Raw genomic sequence first — 25,006 nt, forward strand, 5'->3', positions numbered from 1 at the left:
TTTTTTTAACTAAGTTTGACCAACATTGAAATTACACCCTGCTAATTTGTCATTTTAGAATTATGCAAATTAGGCACCGGCTATTCCACTACTACACAAGACTTGAAAAAGCTTTTGTGTGAGCTTTTGTAAAATGCATGCATACAGCATGGGAAATAAAGTTATAAAAGGTAAACATATCTAAAAGTTAAATAAAACAATTGTAGTTTATTCCTGACTGTGAGGGGTGGTGCAATAATTATGTGTACCCCGGTGGTGAATTATGGGGGGGGGTTTGGCAGGCCCAAAGGGGTGGGGGAGGCAAAGATTTTTGGCAGGTTGAAAGGGGGGGGTCAAGCAATTTTTGGCAGGTCAAAAGGGGGGGGGGCAAGCAGTTTTTGGCACAGATATTTTGTGCACCGTTTCTATATTACGAACTAAAAAGGTGTAGGAAAACGTTAGGAACACATTAAAATATGCAAAATTTCCTGCTCGCATTATATGATAAGACAATTTAAGGTTTTAAATTCAGGTTCCCAAAGATTTTGCTGTGTAAGGAGGGGTGGGCAAAGATTTTTTGGCACATGAAAAGGGGGGGGGGCAAAGGTTTTTTGGCACATCAAAAGGGGGGGGGCCAAAGATTTTTTGGCACAGCCAGAGGGCGGGCAAGCAATTTTTGGCAGACCATTTTGAGAATTCACCACCCCGGGGCAGGGTTCGGTTTTTGCCGGCAAAAACCTGTTTTTGCCGGCAAAGTGGCAAAAACTGGCAAAAACCTGTTTTTGCCAGTTTTTGCCTCGTTTAAACCGGCAAAAATGGCAAAAACTGGCAAAAACTCACATATAGTCACTCAAATATTAAGCTCATAAACAGTATCACAAAACTTTTAGTGAATCATTAAATAGTTTTTTTCTTATCAAGTCCTTAAAAGGAACAAGTTTTAAATTTGATTTTTGCCACATATCGGTTAAATGCACTTGAGCAATGAAAACCCATGTATACCTTTAATTTCTTAATATGTTATTTATAATTACAAAATCTGACCTTGTTACACTCAGGAAATAATTTTTGTAACTTAATAATTTGTTTTGAGATGAAAAAAAATGAACTATAGATCACTTTTTTAATTTTTGCCATTTTTGCTGGCAAAAACTGGCAAAAACTGTTTTTGCCAAGTGGTTTTAACCGCAGTTAAAACCGCGGTTTTTTCCACCTGCGGCAAAAACCTGCAAACCCTGCCCCGGGGGTACACATAATTATTGCACCACCCCTGACAGCAACAGCATTCATAGCAATTCCAAGAACAGTGGAATCTTAAAACCCAAAAGTGCCAGGGCCTAGAATTTTAGTTCACATTTCAGGAATTTGTGTTATCACTTATCAGGAAAATTGTTACATATAATGTATATACTCTGGAAAAGTTTTGTGTTATCAGGAATTTTTATGTTGGCAGATTTTATTGTAATGAGTTTCCACTGTTCTTGGTATAACAATGACTCATCAGTTTGTGGGGGCGGGGTAGTGCAATTGGTTATTTTTAGGGAGGGTCCATCACATCAACACTGGGCCAGGTCCCAGGTCTACTTCATCAGCAACAGCAGCTTCCACATGATTGGTGGCCTACATGAATGATCAATCCTGGCTGATGTTGACCAGAATGCTGCAAACAACAATATATTATCACAGGCACACTATCCAGCACCATCAAAGCGGGCATCAAAGCAGGGGAACTTCTTCTTGAGGTGACCATTCAGGTGTTCAATCAGAACTTATATCCTGGGGGATCTGAGCTCTGAAAATAAGTGAGAGAGAGAGAGAGAGATACTGTTATATTAGACAATGAATAAAGAAAACCCTGTTCTACAGGCCTGACCGACCTAGATTTTGAACAAATTGGGAAACAAATTTTCCTATACAGAATGTATTGAACTGTATTCAAAATTTCAGTATATAACATTGGCACACATCATGCACAAACAAGTTGACCAAGTAGTGCATTTTCTGAATCACAACTAGCTCCCCATGCACAAATGGACGATTTATAGGGAACCTCAATTAGGCACCTCCATGAGCTTCCATGATGGGTCATGCAGTGCTACAAACAAACCTGAGCAGTCCAGATACTGTTATATTAGACAATGAATAAAGAAAACCCTGTTCTACAGGCCTGACCGACCTAGATTTTGAACAAATTGGGGAAAAAAAATTTCCTGTACAACTGAATGCCAACCCAAATTTCAAAAATTTCAAGAACAATTTTTTTCCACAAACAATAAAAAAATATTTACAGATTTTGGTGATTTTTGGGTCATTTCCAAAACAAAAAAAAGCCAGACTGACCGACCATACTTGAACCTGAGGCCCGTCCGATCATAGGACAGGGTTTTTTTTATCGTCTTATGGGCGATTTGGACATGTTAAAGGTTAAATCTTCTTAATTCCAAGGGGAGAACCTTATACAACACTACATTAAAGCTTGAATTAAAAACCAATCTTCCTGGCAATAGGGGCTCCCCGGTTCTGGCACTCAGTGTATCCATGGGTACTAATGCTCGTTTTAAATTTCACGAAATTTGGGGGTATTTTCAGATAAAGAAAAGAGATTTGTGAAACACAACAAATAGGGGTCATTTTCATACCACTTATTTGCAAAATTAAAAAGACCCTCTTCATTAACGAATCACAATCCTATGCACGTTTCATTATTCTGTGCGGTGCACATTACATCACATCAATTTATTATATGTCGCATACAACCGTAGTCCAGTGTCGTGCAATATGTCCTACACGTTTCCGACAAAAAGGGGTTGGCCCTATATTAGAAATATTGTTTGTGTTTTATCGATGATACAGGGAGACCACCGGCGTGTCCAGGATCTTTTCCTGCGGGGGGGCTCAGCCCCTCTTTCAGATTTATGTGGGGGGCTTGATGGCTAAAATCGCCAAAAAACGGCGGGGGGCTTCAGCACCCAAAGCTCCCCCTGGACACGCCACTGGAGGCGGCGTGCGGATTTGGGAGGGTTCTGGATCTGCCACTGTCATGCCTACTTCCCCTTTCATAAAAATCATAAATAAATTACCTATTGCATGTCTTCCTCCGCTTCTGTGCTAAGCTCATGTCTCGAACAGAGGTCATCATCAATGTATGGTTTTCAAGTATAGCCAGAATTTCTGAGCTGTCCTTGCAGCTTTACTGTCGTCATGCTGCTTGACCAAGATTGTGCCACTATCATGACTACATTGTGGATTCTTCACCAGGCGTTGATGATACTATTACCTGTATTCATGAAATTAACAGTAGATTGAATAAATACATGATGGAAGTACACTTTGCATTGTTGACATACCGTAACCGGACTAACGGGGTATAAATGTAAAATGCTGCGATCTCATGGACCTCGAGTCAGTAAAGTAAATTTTGAGATTTTCTCAAAAACTCAATTTATAGGTATGTGATTAAATGCTAATTGGATTCCTTCAATCATTTCCTTTTTTTATGTATTTTTGTTGTTGTTTTGTATTGTTTGTTTGTTGTTGAAAAAAAAAGTCAGGGTCAGGCCAAAGTTAGGGTCTTTCGGGTTACCCCAATAGGTGGCGTAACTAGGGTTGGTAGCGCCTGGGACAAGAAACGAAATTGCCCCCTCCCGAGAATATCTTGAAACAATTGCGCATGGAGCGCACAAAATGTTGGACAAATAAGGCCTACCACTTATTAATTTTGGTCACTAGAAGTTGAATATCGGTCTTAAAGTGTTCTTTTTAACTGACTTTGTGCTGTAATGTGTGTGAGCAAACAAAATTTTGACTTTCATCGCTTGGAGGGGCACAGAATCGATGCTGAATTGGTCAATTTGGCGGCCCCTAAGGTTAGCGCCCGGGGCACGTTTTCTAAAGGACCGAGTTCGTACATCACTGCTGGTATTATTTTTTCCAGATTTTCTTCAACAAATTAATCACACTGCCAGCCATCCAGTGCATATTATTTTCCACAACTTCCACAAGGTCCTTTGCACTCTAGACGTTGCGCGCATAGTACGCGATGGTTAACACATAAACATGATCAAACTAAAAGGAACCCTGATTGAATAATTGTATACATCAGGTAAATTAGCTAATTCTTGGCCAAGGGAACCAAGGGAGAACAGTGTGCCAGTCAGGGTCTTAGGCAGGATTGAAGGTTTGGGTATGTAAATTCAAAAAACTGGATGTGTAAATTTAAGATTTGTGTAACAAAGTATCAGGCCATGCGGGCAAAAACTGGGTATGTCATTACAAATTTGGGTGTGTAAAACACTCCCTACACGGCTGGCTGTCTAGCCCTTGGTGCCAGTGCATTGATTGGTCACCCCAGGTTAAATAATAAATAAATAAATAAACTCGAACATTATGAACGCATGCGCAGATAGCATGCATGGCCAGAAGAAAGCATGCCCGGGCATACACACGCGCCTTACATAGTCATTACATGTGCTACATCATACATTTAATGGACGCACACCACGCATGATCGTATATATATCGCATATTTCAAACTACAACGCAAACACACAACCTTTGATACAAACCAATCACACCAAGTGCGTTGCCATGGTTTGATTCACTTCCTCGTTACTAACATAGCTTAACATCATGACATGACAGCTCACGCTGACGTACATCTCACAGTGAACGCAAAAAACGTCACGCTATGTCACTGTCAGGCTGCGCATGTGCGACCGCTGCGTTCATTTAATTGGAATTTTACTTACCTGGCTGTATTATTGAAGACCGAATTAAAAAGTCTAGTTTATGTCTGACGTCCTGTTAACCAGACCAAAATGCCGTACTAGCGCAGATCAGCAACCAATCACACCGCGCCGCTGCCCTGGCGTCAGACGCAAACTAGTCGTTTTAATTCGGTCTTCTAAATAGTTGTAGTCAGCTGGTAGTAGTATCAATTCAATTATAAAAAAATAATAAAATTAAGTATTTCTTGGCCAAACTGGAACATGCGCGTTGCGTCCATGTAGTGAAGCGTGTACACAGTCAGCAGTGTAAAGGTCCGTTCATACTACCACTGCATTTGCGATGCGTTGCTTTGCGATGCGGTGCGTTGCCGCCATGCAGTGCGTTGCCGCACTGCTGCCATGCCATGGTACTGCAAACTACTAACTATAGTACTGGTACGGTACAGCATTGCGATATCGCAATAAAGTTAAAGTTCAATACATTTTAACTTGGAAATGCGACGAGTTGCGTTGAGTTGCGGCAAAAAGTAATCAATATATCGACATCGCAAAGCAACGCATCGCAAATGCGGTGTGATACTTTCTTCTGTACCGTACCATGCTATATTCGTGTGTGTTATATCTCGGAACCACTTGCACTAGGCTAGCGTTCACTGAGTCTGAGACTGAGTGTTCCAGTTTGGCCAAGAAATACTTAATTTGATTATAGTAATTACTATGATAATAAGCATATGACCCTAAATAAACTTACCACAGTCAGTGCAGTATTTAGGTCTTTTCTTGAAAGCTGGACGTTAGAAGATTCAAATCCATGACATATAAAGGCTAGCACTAAAAAGCAGTAGCATTGCAAGCCAATGGCCCATCACGATGCTGTGCATGCTGTGTGTACAGCAATGGCAATGCCAATGCAATGCAATTCAATGAAAGTTGATCTTACTTCAGAATCATATGAGTGCCTTGGTCTCTGGGTTTTATATAATGGATGCCTAGAATGGATAAATATCAACTCCGACTGATGGAACGTTTTAAGCTTAATCACTGCATGAGTATGAGTGCAAAACGTCGTCTGCTGCAGCTGTCCTGACCGCCGGTCTCGATCTCTCTGCGGCTCCGTTCGTTGCGTATTTTCACAGGATTTTCACCTGAATAATCGAAGTATCGGCAAATTCACAGTCTCAACAGACTCAACCCCGGACCTAACCGATCGCTTACATGCCAACATAAACGGACCTGTAACTGAACTTTGACTCTATGAGGTTATTACAAAAGCTAAATTTTCTCGAAAACGGCCCATGGATACTGGAATATATATGGCTAAAATTTAGATTTTATGTTTTTCTTCATATGGTATTCATTTGGAGTGATTCCAGTCTGTAATAAAATGGCACAGATCAAATGAATGTCTATGTTTCTCTTTGTTTTTATATTTCTAACGAATATGCTCAAAAAATCCCTACACCACGTTAATTTGCGTATTTGAGCAATCATGTTTCCCTGAATCCGCGATAGTAGTATTCAGTTAGTCAACAGGCCATAATCCTCCTTCCCCCCCTGGCTAGAGCTGTTTGAAATTTTACACATACTGCCCCCTGTAGCCCATGACCTTTGACCTTTGGGGTCGGGGTACCCTAGGATGTATCTAGGAGTCATGGGCCATCATTGTACCAAGTATGGGCCCAGGGGCTACTTTAGTTCCTGAGCTAGAGGGGTGCAAAGGACTGATCTTGAGAAGAAGGAGAAGGAGAAGGAGAAGGAGAAGACTAAACACAACAAATACAATATCTATGCCCCGTTACACGGGCATAGATAAGGAGAAGTCGAAGACTAAACACAACAAATACAATATCTATGCCCCGTTACACGGGCATAGATAACAAAACTGAAAAGGTAGGCCTATGGATGGGTCGGGTTGTGGATTATATGCATGGTACTGGATTCGGTTAAGAGATTACCCGCCAAGATGATAAAAAATCGTGAGGATACGAGAGGAAAGAAGGAAGCTAAAATCTAACTAACCAACCAACCAACCAACCAAGATGATAAAAAATCGTGAGGATACGAGAGGAAAGAAGGAAGCTAAAATCTAACTAACCAACCAACCAACCAACCAACCAACAATTAGTTTCACAAGCTAAGCAGCATGGGAACAAAATAGACCTATGCAAAACTGAAGAGAAAGAAAGGAGCTAAATGAATTTAAAAAAGGAAAAAAAAGACAAAAATGGTACGGGGTAGGCCTATTATACGGGTTATGGTTACAGTAACTAAATGAAACAGGAGCAAACTAAAGAGGGAAAGAAAAAAACTAATCAGGAAAATTAAAGGAAAAAGAAGTTAAAATTAGAAACTAATCAGGAAAAATAAGAAAAATAAATAACAACTGAAGGAAACGGGAAATCACAAGCTAAGCAGCTAATAAAAATGAAGCTATAAAGGGAAACGTATAAGAAAGGATAGATTTAGAAAATAATACGGAAAATCACAAGCTAAATAGCATTTTGTTTTAATGGAAACAAACTAGGCCCGTGCAGAAGAAACTGAAAAGAAAATGGAAATGCAAGAAGGGACAGGTTTAGAAAAATAAAATTTACCTTTCAATGATTCTACCTTTTCAGTAATCTCCTGTTTTAGTGATCGCTCCCATTTACTCATCTAGCGGGGACCCGCGCGAAGCGCGGGTATCCCGCTAGTTATGAATAATTGAAAGATTGCTTGACTGGTTTGTTGGTTGATTGGTTTAAAGCCTTAATGTACGATTTCCGTCAAATTTTAATTTTGTTATTCTTTATTCAAAATGTTGAAATAATAATAGTATAATAATTGTCCATTTTAAGTTGAAATAACAAGGTAGGAGGAAACCCCACTGGTTATTTTGGCCATTTAACATGCAGTTCTATTAGTATAAGGATCTTACGATGTCCTTCATTCACAAACTGATACTATCTGTCCATCCGAGCGCGAGCGGCCCGAATTTTGAGCCATACAAGTTTACGTGGTAAACTACAGTTCTATGGGAAAAAATTATGATAATATATCATAATTTTTTTAAATTAGTGATACTATGTCGAACTTTGCTCTGTTGACCTACAAAGACAACAAATTTAACCGATTCCATTTAGGTGCAACTTGGGACATGTGTAAACATTACAAATATGCAAAAAAAATCAGGTTTGAAAAAAATTAACCAATTTCATATTATAAGATCGTACATTATAGCTTTAATTGGAAGTGGCGGTAGAAGCATTCAAAATTTAGCCTGGGGTCGGGGGACAAGCATATTTTGTTCCGGTTTTTCTTGGACTTCATTTATTTCGAGCAAAAACTTTGTTTTCGTGCTAAAAAAGGACGATGCACATAGCAATTACGGCCTATTACTTTAGTTTTTCTTCTATATGATTTTAGGGGGGTCGGACCCAATGCTAATTTTAATAGGAGGACGTTTTCACAACCCCAAAGTAACTAAAAACAATTTAGATAATAATTAATTAATTAGGGTCTGTGTAAAAGGTTTAATTATCCGGGGTTAATTATAATAAATTAATGAAGAAACGCGTTAGTTAATTTGTCATCTACAACAGCTAATACCGGTAGTGATGCATGTCGAGAAAAATCTCACATGGTTGGGCCAAAGTGGACCTGGGCAAAGTGGACAATAGTCCAACGTGGATGGGGCAAAGAACACCGGAAACAGACCCCACGCAGAACTGACCGGTATGCAATTATCCGGCCATAGTATACTGATATACCAAGAGGTAGGCCCTAAGTGGTGTTGACAATGAAGACACACCTGAAGGGGGTGCATTTCTGTAATGCCCCCTTTCACGTTTCACTATACCCCGGCCCAATGAACCTGGGGCAAAGCGGAACGACCTTTTCAAGTTCACACCATTTGATGGCTGCATTTTTATCAACTTCATTATTGTCATTTGTTAGTTGCAGTCTTAAGATAAGATTATGAACCTAAAGTTTTGCCTTGCCTTGCTTCGTAATCCTGTTTGGGCTAGACAAAAAAAAATTGGTCCACTTTGCCCCGGTCTCCCCTACTATAACTGCCTGAGAACTGGGGCCTGGGCTACATGCAGTATTAACGAAACACGGTACATGACGTCACTTCATTAATATTAATAACCTGCTCCTGCTCTACGTGATGGTGGTGCCGAAAACTAATAATAATTTTGTGATAGGGAGACAACAAAATGCAAGTTATAATTGGTAAGCAAAAAAGATCATGATGTTTATTTGTTATGGAAGAAAATGTTTTGAACACTCAACTTTTCCGATGCTACGTACGAGTGTCTTGCGGAACTTCCGGCCGGTGGTAAGCTTCCCGGTAAGCTTATGATCTGCACATGAAATGATATGCTACACACATGAACTGTTTAAAAACTATGAGTTAATATATTAGTACCATGGGACCTGGGGATGCTGGAAAATATGTAGGGGTCATTTTTTCTGGAGTTCTGAATAGGGGGTTTAAAAGTTTTGGGTATGTACATGACGTATGAACAGCTACAGTACAGGGCCAGGGGGCCCGGGCTATTCGAAGTAAGCCTAACTTAACAGTATGACACTTGTGCTGAGCACCAAATTGGTCACTTACCGCTCACTGACTGTTCAAAATGTGACATCTACACCAATTACAGTCCCCGAAATGACTACTTTTTAGCCAACCTCAATATGCCTTGTTCGAGCACCCTCACAGACCCGAACTTAGTGAGGGTGCCTTGGTATTATGCGTGGGAAATACAACCAATACAAGATACAACAGAACAGGCTTTTCCATACAGTGAACAATAAACAAGAAATGGAACCCAATGTTAACATATATCTGCACAAGTGACTGATAGCCTATCTTTTAAGTATTGATGCTTTCAGGCTTTACATGACAGCAAGAAATGGAAATCCGCCATGTTTCAAATACATACATGTAGAATAGATGGCCAGCATAATAGCCCGCAAATTTAAGCTTTATGAGAAGCCCATTTTAGTTGCAAAATGTGAACACAGAGCATGAAGGTAGTAGAGAAGGAGTGTGCTCGCGTTAAGCTCATTACGTAAATCCTATTGTAAACACAATAGAGACAGATATACCTTTGATCTAATGATCATTGCCGATAATTTCTGGAATGACTCCGTCTAATGGGGGTTCATATTTAGTAACAAGTAAATCACGATGCATAAAACATGTATTATGGATGCGCATACATTTACTTAGCTCTTGAACTTGAATATTCATATTTCATTTTATATATGATGTTTTTACGATTAATATGTTGAAACATGTTGTTCCAGAATGTTTCTAAACAGTTTATTATGGAATGGTGCAGTTCACACACATTTTTAGGACGGGTAAAATTGTTTTTACCACTGTTTTAAAAATACGAAGATCTTATTAAAACAAATTGCACATTGTTGAGTTGAGGAATTCTCCCATCAAACGAGATGTATCTCAGTGTTGCCCGGTACTGCCCTGGTTGGTCCGATTTTATTTGTTTACCCAAAACTCTAACAATTGTTCCTCCCCCGAGGTTTCAAAATAAACCGCGTCCTGAGCCCTCTTTTAAACTAGGCAATGAAAGTGATGTAAAGCATAATGTGCATCATTTTCAACAAGTTAGAATGACTTATGCTGTTTCAGCATATTTATAGCGCACATAAGTGTGCGACCATGCATGTATACAACACAAAAGATTATAAGTGATAATCGGGTTACATCATCAAAAGCGTTGATCTGGAAACCTCAAAGCGCGGCAATTATGATTGTACAATAGAATGCGTGCGAGCTTTCTCCTTCTCTACTACCTCCATGCACAGAGTGGCTTATCTTTAACCCACATTCTCAATCTCTCATGCCAGAGGTTAAAATAAAACGATCCCTAACTAATTATCAAAAGATCGTAAATTTAATTTCTTGAAACGTTCCGGCGAAACGATTTGTTTACAAGTAACAATCTTGTTCCGACACGATACCGTTCATTCGACAAACCATGTGATCCCTCAGGTGAACTAGGATTGGACGATCGATTGCGTTAAATTTTATCCAGGTTACCGGGCCATGCCTAATGGCGATACTCGCGGCCTGGAAATATTTTTCAACCATGTTGCAAAATGATCGGAAATACACCATCAAGGCGACTCGATCGGTAAGCATCATTGAAACAAAGCAATATTTAGTATTTCTTCTTTTGATTTTTTCGATAAAATTGTAGTTTACAGTTTTGATTAGTTTGATGAGAGTGGATTTAAAAACCAGTCCACTAGTAGACGTTGTAATTGACAGTTTGACATTTCTGCCGGAGGATAATGGGTCAGTCCATGCCAAAGCAGACTGAGTGTACACCCACCCTCTTGGATTTTGCTCTCCTTTGGCTCAGGGGTACCTTTCATTGATCCCTAGGTGAGGTCACAAGAAAAAATTTCAAATTCCATTTCGTTTGCGAATGGCAGGCCGTCAAGTTTGGTGATCTTGACCAAATTTGGGAATTTAAGTGGGCTAAATGACAAAGTGCTCTCTTTGATGGGCATTTTTTTCTTAATTGAATCAGTTGTGACCCTCTTGTTGAATGTGGTCACTCACTGGCTGTGTCTGAAATGCCTAATGCCAAAAAATATTGATTTTTGAATTTCGTTGGGAATTCAGGGTGGGTCAAAATCAGCACTTCGTGCTGTTCAATCAAATTATATTTGATTTTGAAGGACCCATGATAATGTCACAGTGCACTTATAGGTCCTAATTATGTTCAGAATGGATTAACCATGTACCAATGTCTATGAGAAATTCAAAAAAAGAGAAATTTCTAGACCCCCTACAGAATTGTAGGGCCCCCTGGTTCAGCCACAAATGGTGTTTAAAATCGGCAAAGTTTGACCCCTAATAACTTTAGGTGTAGGCCTACACCAGATATGAGTTTATAGTCTTTTGCATCTGAAAGAATGCAGTCTAACGTTACTAGGAACATAAGATTTGTTTTGTATTTTTTGTGTTTTGATACTAAGTTGACGCTTTCAAAAATGCCAATTTTTGACTAACACACAGGTAAAGGGGTACAAAATGCCAATTTTAATATGCCCTTTTTTCTATTTTTGATCGCTAATTATATTCAGAATGGATAAACCATGTGCCAATGTCTATGAGCAATACAAAAGAAGATAAATTTCTAGACCCCCTACATAATTTTAGGCCCCCTAAAGTGGTTCAGCCACAAATGGCGCTTAAAATCAGCAAATTTTGACCCCTAATAACTTTGGGTGTACACCAGATATGAATTTCTAGTCTTTTGCATCTGAAAGAATGCAGTCTAATGTCTTTGTCCCAAACAAAAGGTACCTTTTGATGAATAGCTTGTCAGATTTCAAATCGGCACAAGTGAACAATGCATTACATAATCTATTGCCTCTCCATCTTTAATAGCTCCATGTTGATACTGATGTCATATCTGAAGTGACCAGGAGGCAGCAGCTACCAATTTGGTCAACTGAACTCGACTCGTGCATTCTTTTGGTTGACATAAATCGAACAAAATTTTCAATAACGGGTAATAGTAGAATTTCAATTTTTTATTAATGAAGTTACTTGTAGTTTTGATTTGAGGAATGACAAAGTTGTTTTTGGAAACTTAGATGTTCGTTTCAACTGATGATGTAGGATCATAAGGTGAGTGAATTAAGTGAAGAGATTTCCTTGTTTGAGTGATAGTAGGATACGGGACGTAGGCTAATGACCTGCTCTGACGTCTCAATTCACGCTGGATTATTTGTACCTGCTTACCAGACAGCAATACGCAAGCGTATTGCTGTATGGAACCAGACATAGTCCCAGGCTAGGATCAAAAAAAAATTTGACATGGGGTGCTCAATGAGTAGTTTAGTGAATAGTGGCAAGGAACTCTCATTTCAATCTTCATGTCTCATCCCCCCATGTCCCCATATAGGGTAAACAGTAAAATTGTTGAAGTTTTGCTTGTTGGAAGTTCTAAAGTCTGTTAACTAGAAAAGTTAAGCCTAATGTAACAACATTATCATAATTACTGTCTGTTCAAGTAGCTTAGATTTTTGGGTTTTTTAAGATAGTTGAAAAAATATAAAATTTTAGCCCAAGTCATCAAAGAAAATAATATCTAACACTCTTAGACCCAACATGATTTATGCTTATGAAATTCCAGAGTTCAATTTTTAACCCCATTTCTATTCAATTTTGCCTCATTTTTCCCGCATATCGAAGGTAATCTACATGTAGGTCCACCTAAATGAGTTTGCGCCTTTGCGACCTCGACACAGATCAATTGAGATGGTCCATTCTCAGCTTAGGGAGGGCATTACGCCAAAATGTAGATCTAGTGCAGGCCGTTGAATTTAAACAATAGCGGAAATCAATGGATTACCCACATTTTCTAATTGTACCTTATCAAAATTTATTTTTCAGGTGACAAATGTCATGTCCTAATATGATAATTTTGGAATGAAATAAAATATAGTGGAAATTACTTTTAGCAACTTTGAGACGTTACGCCTGGAACCACTAGACTTCATCAGGCAGCTGACCTGCTGGATTGGTCACATGATAGATACAAAGTATCGTCTTCATGGCCCGGTCCCATGCATGAGAAAAGTTGAAATGGAGTCCATCTGCTCAGTGGTGGTTGTTCAATGTGCTCCTAATGGCTTCTTTTGTGCCTCTCCTATGCCATTAAGACGATTCCATGGCTGTCTATCACATGACCAGTCCAGCGGGTCAGTTGCATGATGAAGTATGGTGGTGGTTCCAGTCCCAGATGCAACATTGCAAAGTTGCTAAAAGTAAGTTCCAATATTTGATTTAATTCCAAAACTCTTTAAAACCATCCTCGTAAGGTGTGTCCTTGCGCCTTACTTCCTGGACTCACTGTGCCAACCATTATTTGAACGCCTAACCCTTTCCGATGGATGAATCCGCCTGGTGTTAAGAAACACCAGGGACCACCGCTGCCACCATTTCTGTCACAGACCGCTTACAGAAGTATCCTGCGCCTTCTCGAGCCATTTCCGGTCCCGCCGGGACTCGAACCCATGACCCTGGGATTAAAAGGCGAGGGCGCTAGTGTATAGACCAAAAAAAGGACTTCCCGTCTGGTCCATGATAGACCTCTTGAGTTTTGATGAATTTTTTACATGGTAACATCGTAGCTGCAAGATATCTAAGGTTGTTTGTAGTACGGTACCAAAAATCACATCATCCTCACAGTGGGCAAATCTTAAGTGGCCCATACACATTCAATTTTATTGGGTAATATGGAAGACCCTAGATACAGAGTCTACGATTGTACTCTGGAATTTTGGCTGTTGTTGCTCATCATGACTTTAGTTTTCTTTAGTTTGCTACTTTCCTCTGCAAGATCTTGAATCATTTCCTGAAGCTCCCTTGTGATGTGGCTTAGGATAATGATATCATTGGCAAATCAGAGATGACATCTCGGATCCACCGGGATTTGCCACTCCAGTCCAATCAATATGTTAAGTATACTTTGAATCAAATTGATCGACCATGGTGCCACATATTGGATCAAAACATTTTGGATGGGCAGTTTTTAGATCCTAGCTAACACCCTGGCTTTAATGCCGTTTTAAAGTTTCAATCGAAACTTGCGACAATAGACGAATAGTCAATCATCATAGTATTTCAGCAATTCACTGGTAATTCGGGTATCCAGTTTAGTGTCAAATCTGCTTTTTTATGCAAATTTGAGTTTGTAATATTGTCGCATGTCATAAGTTGGGTATGCAAAAAGGGTGGAGGGATTACATTTTTCGGAAAATTGCGTTACAAATTTGATTGGCTTTCCGTAACCCCATATCCTACAGCAGTGGTTGATACCTCATTTTAAGCCTAATATTATACTCTTTCAGTCTACTGAAGCATATAATTATACATTATTCAATAAAAAAATCACATCAGTTGAAACGAAAAATGCCAGGGGTGGAGGAGCAGGCGGATGTGGAGCAGGCGGATGCAGGAGTGTGCAATGGGGCCTATGTGAAAATTCACATGTCAGCATGTCAAAACTACTGGTTACTTTTTCAAATCTAGTGAGGCTATGATGTACTGACAGCTTTTAATGTTGTATTTGTACAACTAAAACAATTACTGACTACTTTTTGACTAATTTTGCATTTTTCTCAAAAAGTAACTAAAACACTAGTAACAAAAGTTATGTATATTATAGGGATAAGGACTCCAATTACTTCACTGAAATTTCAGTGATTCAAGACAAGGGGTTCATTATATATGTTAAGAAATGAGGAAAATTCTAGCGGTACCTCTTTTCTTATCATAAATATAACATACCGCTTGTCTTGAGTCACTGGAATTCAAGTGTAGTAACTGGATTCCTTACCACTATAATATACATAACTTTTGTTACCAGTGTGTTATTATTTTTTGAGAAAAATGCAAAAATAGTCACAAATTTATCAACAGGTGTAGCGCCACCTTAACAGGTTATATGTTCCATTTTTTTTTCATTTTTGATTAAATCCTAGTTGAATTTTAGTATTTTTAGCAACATGCTAATGTACATTTCTCTTCTTGATATTCATTTCCTCAATAATAGAATAACCGTCTCGCTAATTACTTGTAAAAAGGTCATTGACCTTCACAATGTAATTAACATACGTACAATTATTTTACATAGTTCATTTGAAGCATTAATGTATTGAGAACATATCCTCCAAATCTGATGCCATTCTTGCATAAAATAAAAAATTTACAGTCATTTTTGTAATTGAGGTCCGATTTGAGAAAAATGCATTTGAAAATTGAGATTTACATAGACGACTGTGTATTAATTAATTAGTAATTAAGCATTATCTCATAAATTAAGCATGTGTTATGGTTAAAAATGGTGTTAATTATTAGAGGTTGTCAATATATACAACATATCAAAAAATACATTTTTTGTCATTTTTGACCATGTAATTGAAATTGTACCCAACTTATGACATGCGACCAATAGTTTAATCATAATTCAATTTGATTCTGGTGTTATTTCATTACAGGGGGAGGAAGTGGCTTTCTAGGGACGGCCATCAGAAGAACTCTTCAACAAAATGGTCATAAAGTGACAATCATATCAAGGACAAGTGGAGCAGATAGAATTACTTGGGTACGTATAGGGCAAGATTGTTTCCACCCCAATCCTGGCATTCCCGAATAATACCAACCCGACAGAAAGTATGAAACCAGCATTAGTGAGTCTTGACTTTGAAGGATATGCAAAGTGTGTGCTTTAGTTAAAACTGTTATTGATCTATCACTTCTTATTATAATTTCAGAACCAATTGGAGAAAACAGGGCTTCCTGAATGTGATGCTGTGGTTGGACTTTCTGGGGAGAATATTCTTAATCCGCTGAAAAGGTGAGGTATTCTTTGCTGCTTAATCATCCTTTTCATTCTTTCCTTCCTTTCTTTCTTCTCCCTCTTCTTTCTTTGATGCGGTTTCATATTACTTCCTTCTTCCCATTATTTGTTTTCGTTTCCTTTTTCCTCCTTTCTTTGTTTTCAACTTTTTCTGTATCTCTTTTTATTTCCCTGTTCTCTTTTGTTTTTCCATCCCCTTTCCTTTCTTTTTTTTCTTTCTTTTTTTCTTTCTTTCTTTCTTCCTTTTTTTCTTCCTATTTTTATTTCTCTCTCTCTTTCTATCTCTTTATATTTCTCTTCTTTTTTCTTTCTTTTTCTCTTTCCTTTCCTTTCTGATTCTTCCTTTCTGATTCTTTTTTCTTTTTTCTTTCCCTTTGTCTTTTTTTTTTTTTTTTTGTTCTTTCTTTCTTTCTTTCTTTCTTTCTTTTACTTTCTTCTTGCGTTCTTTCTTTCTTTCATCAAATGTTCAATTGACCTCAAGCTTACTACATGTAGTAAGGCAAATTATTGATATGTTTGAGTCTGGTTGATCATTTTCATCAATATGTTATTTCAGGTGGAATGAGCAGTTCCAAAATGAAGTACGAGACAGTAGACTAAAGACCACAGCTTCTCTGGTCAAAGCTATCACACAGTCAACCAACCCACCCAAAGTATTTGTCAACACATCAGCAATTGGTAAAAAATATCACTATATACTTTAATACTTGGAACTTACTTTTTGCAACTTTGCTACATTGCATCTGGAACCACTAGACTTCATCAGGCAACTGACCCGCTGGACTGGTCATGTGATAGACGGCTAGGTATCGTCTTGATGACCCGGTCCCATGCAAGTAAGTTAAAGAGGAGACCATGTAGTGACCAGTCCAGCGGGTCAGATGCCTGATGAAGTCTGGCAGTTCCAGGCGCAAAGTTACAAAAAGCAAGTTCCAGTATTAGAAAATATTTCCAAACTCTATTTAAAACTACTGGATGTCTAAGAACATTCACTCATCATTATACTTTGTTCAGCGTATATAATTGGCAAAGACTTTACCATCGATCTAGAATCATTAGAATATGGAGTGCATGCAGTTGAGCGCAGCACCTACGCTAGTTGCGCTTTTCATAATGCACGACTGACGCACGCTTATCAGTCAGTTAGGGAAAATGCACCCAGTGGGATGGGAATTGTGTGGCTACCATTTACTCTGAGCAAAGCGATCCAAAATATTTTGAGCAATCAATGGAATTAAGACCCATGCCCCACACTTTTGAAATGTGTGTATGCCGCTAAGGCAGAGTGGTTTATGATCACAATGATCAAGTTTAGTGAGAATAAGGTTGTAGCAAATGGGCTATTCCAGAAATTAACGGCACCTACCCTAAAGAAGACATGGGATTCCCAATAAGTTTGAGTTTTCCCATGTCTTCTTTAGGGGTAAAAATCCGTCCTCAGCAATTGCGAGCACCAAGATGCGAGGGGGGTATACACCCCCCCACACACACACATTTGAACATGAGAGTCCGTGATCATTATTTTTAGAATCCAATTAAATATTCATAGCTGATTGATCATTGATTATCGGTTATCGACTATCGATTAACACCATCTCAAACGCTGCTTACCAGCGTGCTAAGGTAAGACTGTGATGAAATCCGTAGGCATGATACTCTATGTGCTACTGCTGGCTATGATCTGGCCTCATTGTTTACGAGGTCAGATCTTAAAAAGATTAAGATTTTCCCATGTCTTCTTTAGGGGGTGAGCCAAAAATATCTTGATGCGCCCAATTTGCTGTGGAGTTAACTGCATGAGGACAACGCTTTTCCATTCATCAAATGTTGAGTTATTCTATTTGAAATCCATACACCCCCTAGGGAAGACATGACCGTAATCTTCCACACAGGGAGTGTGATTTTCAAATGGGGTTAGCGTAATGGGTGACTCCATTTATACTTAAGTGGAAGAACGGCCAACTCCATTTTTTTACACAATTGAGTTAGACCCAGCATTTTATTGCCAGCAGACTGTTCTTCCTTGTGTGTGAAAGATAAGCCAAAATCCACTCTCTAAATAGTCTTCCATGTACATTTCATCATGGTTTTCATGGAAGAAATGCCCAACTTCCACATATATATAAATAAAGAGGAATTTTGTTCATCCATGAAATCTGCTTTTCACTACATTAAACTTTCTTGCTTACATATTACATGCTTCTACTTAATGGATAATTTCCAAATTTCTGTAGCTATTTATAGCACATCTGCTTATGGGATGGACACTTGCAGTATATTAGTGGAAGAAGGGCCCAACTCCAGCTCGTATTAAGACCTGTACCATTGCCATGGAAATATCATATATGATGTTGAATGTATGTGATACTGTACGTTCATGTATTAAAGATCCCTTGAAGATAAAAACATTCTGTCTATAAAACTTTTCCAAATATTAAGTTTTTTTCTTAATATCTCAAAAACAGTTTTGATGGAGTTGGGCCCTTCTTCCACTCAGGTATTCATTTGAAGTTCACACCTCCTGTGTGGGAAATTAAGGTTGTGTCTTCCATAGGGGGTGTATGGATTTCAACTGGAATTGCCCATTGTTTCTCTTGCAGGTATTTATCCCTCGTCAGCTACAGAAGTGTATACAGAAGATTTCCCTGCCAAAGACATTGATTATATGACAAAGCTATGCATAGATTGGGAGGAGGCAGCTAGGTTACCAAGCAACCATAAAACGAGACAAGTCATTGTTAGAACAGGTTAGTTATCATATAGACTAATACCAGGCTGTCAACTTTTGGAATTACTGAGCGTGAGACACTCAAACCGGGACAGAATTATTGTTTACTCTCTATAAAGCTTCATTTTGACCCACGATTATTGGAGGGAAAAAAAAAACTTGGGGTGGGCAACTTGACTTTTACTACCTTGTCTTTAGATTTTTTTTTTATCTTTCCACTTTGTCTTCTTTAGATTTTACTACCGTAACATGAGAAAGTGCCCGAATGCTCAATGCATTACAGTTGAGAGCCCTGCAAATATACAAACGATCCACCAACAGACAAACGAGTCTCTGTGCATATTCAAATTATTGCATATTCATGAGGGTCGATCGTTCAAACTCCCCATGTCTAACAAAACATGTAAGCAATACAGCATCGGTTTGCTAAGAATTGAACAGGACACCTGTCTCATCAAACCACTCTATTACCTCTTCAGATGTGACAAAGGTGTCATCCAGTGTGGTTTTTGTGAAAATCCTTTTTGGGGTCCAAGTTTTTTACATGTTGGTGTATCAGGTCATGATCAGTTGTCTGCATAAGGGGCAAAGATTAATAGTTTCCCTGTGGGCATCATTTTAGCCCTGTGTTACCTCAACATTTGTTTACAAAGAGTCCAAAAATGTTTAATTTTACACTATTTTAGCCAAAATTATGTTAAAAATTTTCATAATTAATGTTGATTATGTTTTGTTTCAATGATTTACAGGTCTTGTCCTTGGCAAAGATGGTGGTGCAATACAACAAATGATATGGCCTTTTTGGTTCGGCGTAGGCGGGGTCATCGGATCGGGCACGCAATACTTCCCATGGATCCACGTAGACGACTTATCCGGAATCTTCACCCACGCGATAGAAAACGACGACGTCACTGGGGTGCTGAACGGGGTTTCACCAAAGATTGTAACCAACCATGGTTTTACCAAAGCATTCGGTAGAGCATTGTGTAGACCCACAATATTTCCGTTGCCAGGGTTTGTAGTGAACGCTATGTTTGGGCCAGATCGAGGTGTAATGCTATTAGAAGGACAGAATGTTAAACCAAAGAGAACTCTAGAGAGTGGATATAAGTACAGATATGATGATATTGATGAGGCATTGAAGGAGATTGTTAGCAGCAAGTAACATGTTGTGTTAAGTCATAAGCCAAATCTGCATTGAAATGAAATGTGCAATGCATTGTGGGACAGTTTTTGCAGTTTTGGGACACTTTGTCCTCTGACCTGATTTTTTTGTGTGTGCGTACAAAATATTATTTAAAATGTTTAATAAAAATTGTTTTAAAAACATGATTATTTCAGAAATTAATTATTTAAAATATTGTTAATGATAAAATTATTACAATAATAAATGAATGAATAATAATTACACTAAATTCCCCGATATGTCAGAGGTCAAAGTGTCCCAAAACTGCTCTCAAAACCAGAAGTTACAAAGCCAATTGGGCTTATTCTACAGCCTGTTACCAATTGTAAAAATAATATCTTAAAGGCCCATTCAGTGATCCCAGCCAATGTGTACAAAATATTTTTGTTGTGATATCATACGATTAGTCCAATACAATATCCACTTACTTGCAGACGTTTCGGAAACTGTCAGTAGGCAATACAACTTGAGTCACATTTTTGATGATCTGATAACTGACAGAAAATCAACTGGCAACTTGGTTGCTAATTAAGCAGCAGTCAACATCAGCTGTACACAGATTGTCATTACAACACAGTGGCGTAGCGTGGGTCATCAAATGGGGGGGTGCACTGACCATGATTGGGGGGCACCGGGTCTGATTGGGGGCACCAGCCGTTTTTCTGCAATTTTCCTATGGGATTTTTTAATTTCAGGTCGATGCCCTATGACGCTAAGCCACTGTTACAACAATAGCATCGAAAAAGGAAACTGACAGTTTCCGAAACGTCTGCAAGTAAGTGGATATTTTATTGGACTGGTCGTATGAAATCACAACTAACAATGATAGGACTTCTTGTTTAGCAGAATGGCTGTTGGTTAAGATTGTGAATGGTATGAATCAACTTGTTAAGAAATTTTGTATGAGCAAGATAAACCATACCTGGTGTAGCAATTTTGGGTGAAAACTTTCTATAAGTTGGGTGCTTAAAATCAGGGTTGCAGCCAGATTTTTTTTTCTACATTTTGTGGGGGTGGTGCTTTTGGAGAAAGTAGGCCATTTATACAGAGGGTTAAACTGGGTGACACTCTTTTTCGGGAAAAAAGTTGCCCAGAAGTAAAGTTAAATCAGTTTATTGACAACATTTTTATCTCCTGGCACCCTCTGCCTACACCATTGGCTAAAGATCAGCTATTGCTTCATGGGCTCATTGTTTGTTATTAATATAATCATCACAATATATGATTTCATTTGCATGTGACAAACATATTAAACCATAGCTTAAAGATTTCATTTGTGCTGCAGTCAAACTTAACCCTTACCCAACCCATGGGTTTTTGGTTGTCGGAAAGGAAAGAAGAAATGAAAAAGGAGAAAAAATGAACAAAGAAATCACTTGGTACCCCCAGGATTCGAACCTAGGACACCTCACATGCAAAACAGATGATTTCAGATGGGTAGCCAGTGATTCTGTGGGTATATATGATTTGGGCTGATGGCATCATGTGAGATGGCATGCAAGAGCTGTGGTTTTCATAGTAAGATTAAGTGAGTTTAAGTTGTGTTAGGGCTAATGAGTCTGATGTCGATCAAAATCAAAATTTAGTTTTTGATTTCAGTATGTGAGCTCCATTTTACTGAAAACCTCATAATTAGACCTACAGTTCAGAGATATGGCCATTTTACTGTTGCTCAGAACACAAACATACAAAGGAAGTTGAATACTATTTTCGTCTCTATCTTAAAATCAAAATTCTCGACATCTGACTCGTTTTGCTTGATTGTATCCCATTTGGCATAAACCATTTTGGTATTTATTTGTATATCCCATGTTAAAACATTCCCCTTCCAATATCTATGCAGTTTGTTAGTCACGGAATGTTATTTGCATTAATAATATGGTAATTAACATCTTTAGTGTACTTAAAAGTGAATTATGCAAAGCCTCTATACTATATAATGTAATAAGTGAGAATTAGTCTTATCCTGTTAAGCTGAATTTATATTCGATCGCTTTTGCAGGAAACCGATTCTCACATATGCCCAGTGTGTACTTCCGTTTTCAGAGCGTCAAACTGATCAATTGATACAAATCGCAGAGTCGGAAACGATGTCGTTTCAATGACACATGAATGCATCAACCAGCTATTTTCTATCGACTGGATCTATTATTCTGCTAATTAAAGCCATATTATAACATTTTCATACAAAATAGATTAGTATTTCTTTGCCATAAAATGTTAGCTTTTACTGTCAGATATATCCCCTTTTAGTTTTGAGCCGAACAACTCAGGCAAAGCAAAGAAAATTGGAGTTTACTACCAGCGCCGATGTCGCCAATACGTATCACTCCTTCGGTTGTGTTATGGTACGATCCTTTGTCATGTAGATCACCATCTCGCACGCCATGTACATACTGTGTTATAAACATCGTGTTTGCGTTTGACTAATATTTTCATCGTAATAATAAAATGACGGTTCCTGCGTTTTATTCAAAATCTCGGATTTTGACAAAATTGTAGTCCACACCAAAATCATATGAACCAGGCTCTACATTTTTTTTTAATAGAGCCTGGTAGTTAAAGCAGTTTTTTTTATTAATGTGTGCAATTAAAATTTAAATGACTCTTAGCTTTAAATGGCTCCTGGTTCACTAGATAATCTCATGACCAGGAACTTGCTTTTATTTTTCCGTACCACCTTGTTCCTGGAATTACGAAACAGTTTGTTCTATTGGGCAGTTTTGTGAAGAAAAAGGCATACACAAAACATATATAATTGAGAATTACTTGTTCAAGGAAAATACAGACATATTGTTCTTCCGCTTCCCCTCTGTAAGTTTCAAACATTTGAGTGGGGATTTTTAAGGGTCGTAAGGTTAGGAGAGCAATCAAACTTTCATAAACCTCATAAATGACAAAATAATGTTAAAATCATGCCTTTTATATCAATAGTTATTAGCTTAATGTGTGATTGTGTGTATCATGAAGAAAACAAAAATAACCATGTAAGATTATGGGCTGGAGTTTTTCAGTTGTAGCAGCTGAGCTGATTTGAGAGATGAAATTAAATAAATAAAGTATATGATCTTCTTTTGTAATCACTGTTACTGTTTTATTGTAAATTGTGTTGTGTAATATGAAAGAATGAATTAATTCTTGTCTAACCCAATTATTCCACACACCTGGAGCAACCAACATTGCGGTCATCACTACCCTTCAGCTGGGTCCAGGGGTGTGAAATCTCCTCTTTTAAGCTGAATTCCTCTTTTTTGGAAATATCTTTGAGGCAAAATTTAGCTATTTTTCTTTCATTTTCAGCCCATTTTTAGCATATTTCAGTGGTTTTCCACTTTTTTTGAACAAAGTTCCTCTTTTTTCAATAGAGGTCACTCACACCCCTGTGGGTCCTTTTGGTTTAAAAAAAATCATAAAATCAGCCATCTTACTTTTTTGTATGAAAATGTTTAATACATCATAGACATCATGGCTGTCGAAAGATGAGCGTATCAGCCAACGACAAGCCTTGATTGTATCTGTTTGTATACAATGCGCATGGGCCACACCGCCCAGCGACCACTCGGCATGAAAGTATAAAGCAATGTTTGTTACGAACTGAAGGACAGGATTAATGCACAAGGTGCTGTTCGCACCTAACAACCTTCAGCTGGGTCGTGATATTGAACACCTTGATGTTCAAACCACCCTCGGTAGCGAGCTCAAACTGCCACCCTAGAAGGGTTATGTAAATTAACTGGAACATTCAGCCTAGAGAGGGATGTAATTTAACTGGAACAGCCAACCCCAAGGTGGTAGGTAATTTTACTGGAATAATATGACTGTCCAGTTTAATAACACTCCCTCCGGACTGGCCATTCCAGTTAATTTACATACCCCTGGACTGGCTGTTCCAGTTAAAATACATATTCGGGGACAGATTTAAGCGGTGGCCTGGGGCCAGTGGATTTTGCATCGGGCCAGTAAGCTTTCAACAACGCTGGCCCGGCGGGCCACTAGATTTTTGAGCCTGATATAACACATTTGAGACCAGATATAATCAGTCTTCATGCTGAGCAGGCTTTGATGAGTAACCAAGTAGAAGTGATGGACATTTGTATCTTTATTTAATGTTTTTTCGTATATATTCTTATTCTTGCGTTGCTGGCAAGTTGGAAATATACGGCAGCTTTTTACGTACTACTTCAAATCTCTTTCGTGGTCTATCTAATAGCGATACCACAAAAAACGCATATTTTAACCTTTGTGAACTTTTGGAACTAAAAAAAGGCAGGACTACTGACTGAACCCCGGGACTACACTCTCTACATTGAGTACATTCAGTAGGCCTACAAAACAAAAGCTCACAAAATCAATTGAAAGAACATTTTAAGACCGATATTCAAAATCTAGTAACCAAAATTAATTATTTAATTATTAAATATGTATCCTTAGCCCCTGAGCTACGCCACTGCCCGTGTCTAAGATATTCTTGGGTAGGGGTAGGGCGCCAATTTTGTTTCTTGCCCCGGGCGCTACCGACCCTAGTTACGCCATTGGGCAGGACTACTGACTGAACTCGTCTTAGTGACTACTACACTCTCTACAGTGAGTACATTCAGTACAAAACAAATGTTAAGGTTTGCTTTACTTTAAGGGATCGGATAGCAATGTTTTCACATATTTTTGTGGGACCTGAGAGCACATCAAACATATCAAATTGCATTCTTGATTAAGTTCATCAGGACTGTAGTATTCCATTAATTAAACATTTCTTCTATGCAAGTCCAATTGAAACACTATACTGTATGGGACGTTTCAAGAGCTATGGTCTGCTCTTTTCATCAGCCAGATGATGCAATGATCTGCTCGAGCAGAACAGATCAGTGCATCATCTGGCTGATGAAAGAGCAGACTTCGAAGGGGGGCACTTCAATTTGAAATGGATATAGGTGTACATTGTAGAGCTGGTACTTTCGCACCCAGGGGCATTCGGTGAGAGCAAAATGTAAAA

At 38.5% G+C, this 25,006-nt stretch overlaps 1 protein-coding gene and 1 long non-coding RNA gene across 2 annotated transcripts; one reads left to right on the forward strand and one right to left on the reverse strand.

Moving 5' to 3' along the window:
- Positions 1–1,223: 1,223 nt before the first annotated feature.
- On the reverse strand, positions 1,224–5,680 carry LOC140136353 (uncharacterized). The gene is made up of 3 exons (XR_011856652.1): positions 5,458–5,680; positions 3,060–3,256; positions 1,224–1,771 (listed from the first exon to the last, which is right to left on the reverse strand). It is a non-coding gene; the product is annotated as an uncharacterized lncRNA (long non-coding RNA).
- A 3,165-nt stretch (positions 5,681–8,845) lies between these two features.
- Positions 8,846–23,083, forward strand: LOC140146456 (epimerase family protein SDR39U1-like). Its single transcript, XM_072168316.1, has 6 exons — positions 8,846–8,921; positions 15,741–15,847; positions 16,017–16,099; positions 16,659–16,780; positions 18,703–18,849; positions 19,580–23,083. Exons 1-6 carry the CDS (start codon positions 8,906–8,908, stop codon positions 19,993–19,995), a joined length of 891 nt encoding a protein of 296 aa, XP_072024417.1. The 5' UTR covers positions 8,846–8,905; the 3' UTR covers positions 19,996–23,083.
- The last annotated feature ends 1,923 nt before the right edge of the window (positions 23,084–25,006 follow it).

Source organism: Amphiura filiformis, chromosome 2, assembly GCF_039555335.1.
Source record: "Amphiura filiformis chromosome 2, Afil_fr2py, whole genome shotgun sequence".
Lineage (NCBI taxonomy): Eukaryota > Metazoa > Echinodermata > Ophiuroidea > Amphilepidida > Amphiuridae > Amphiura > Amphiura filiformis.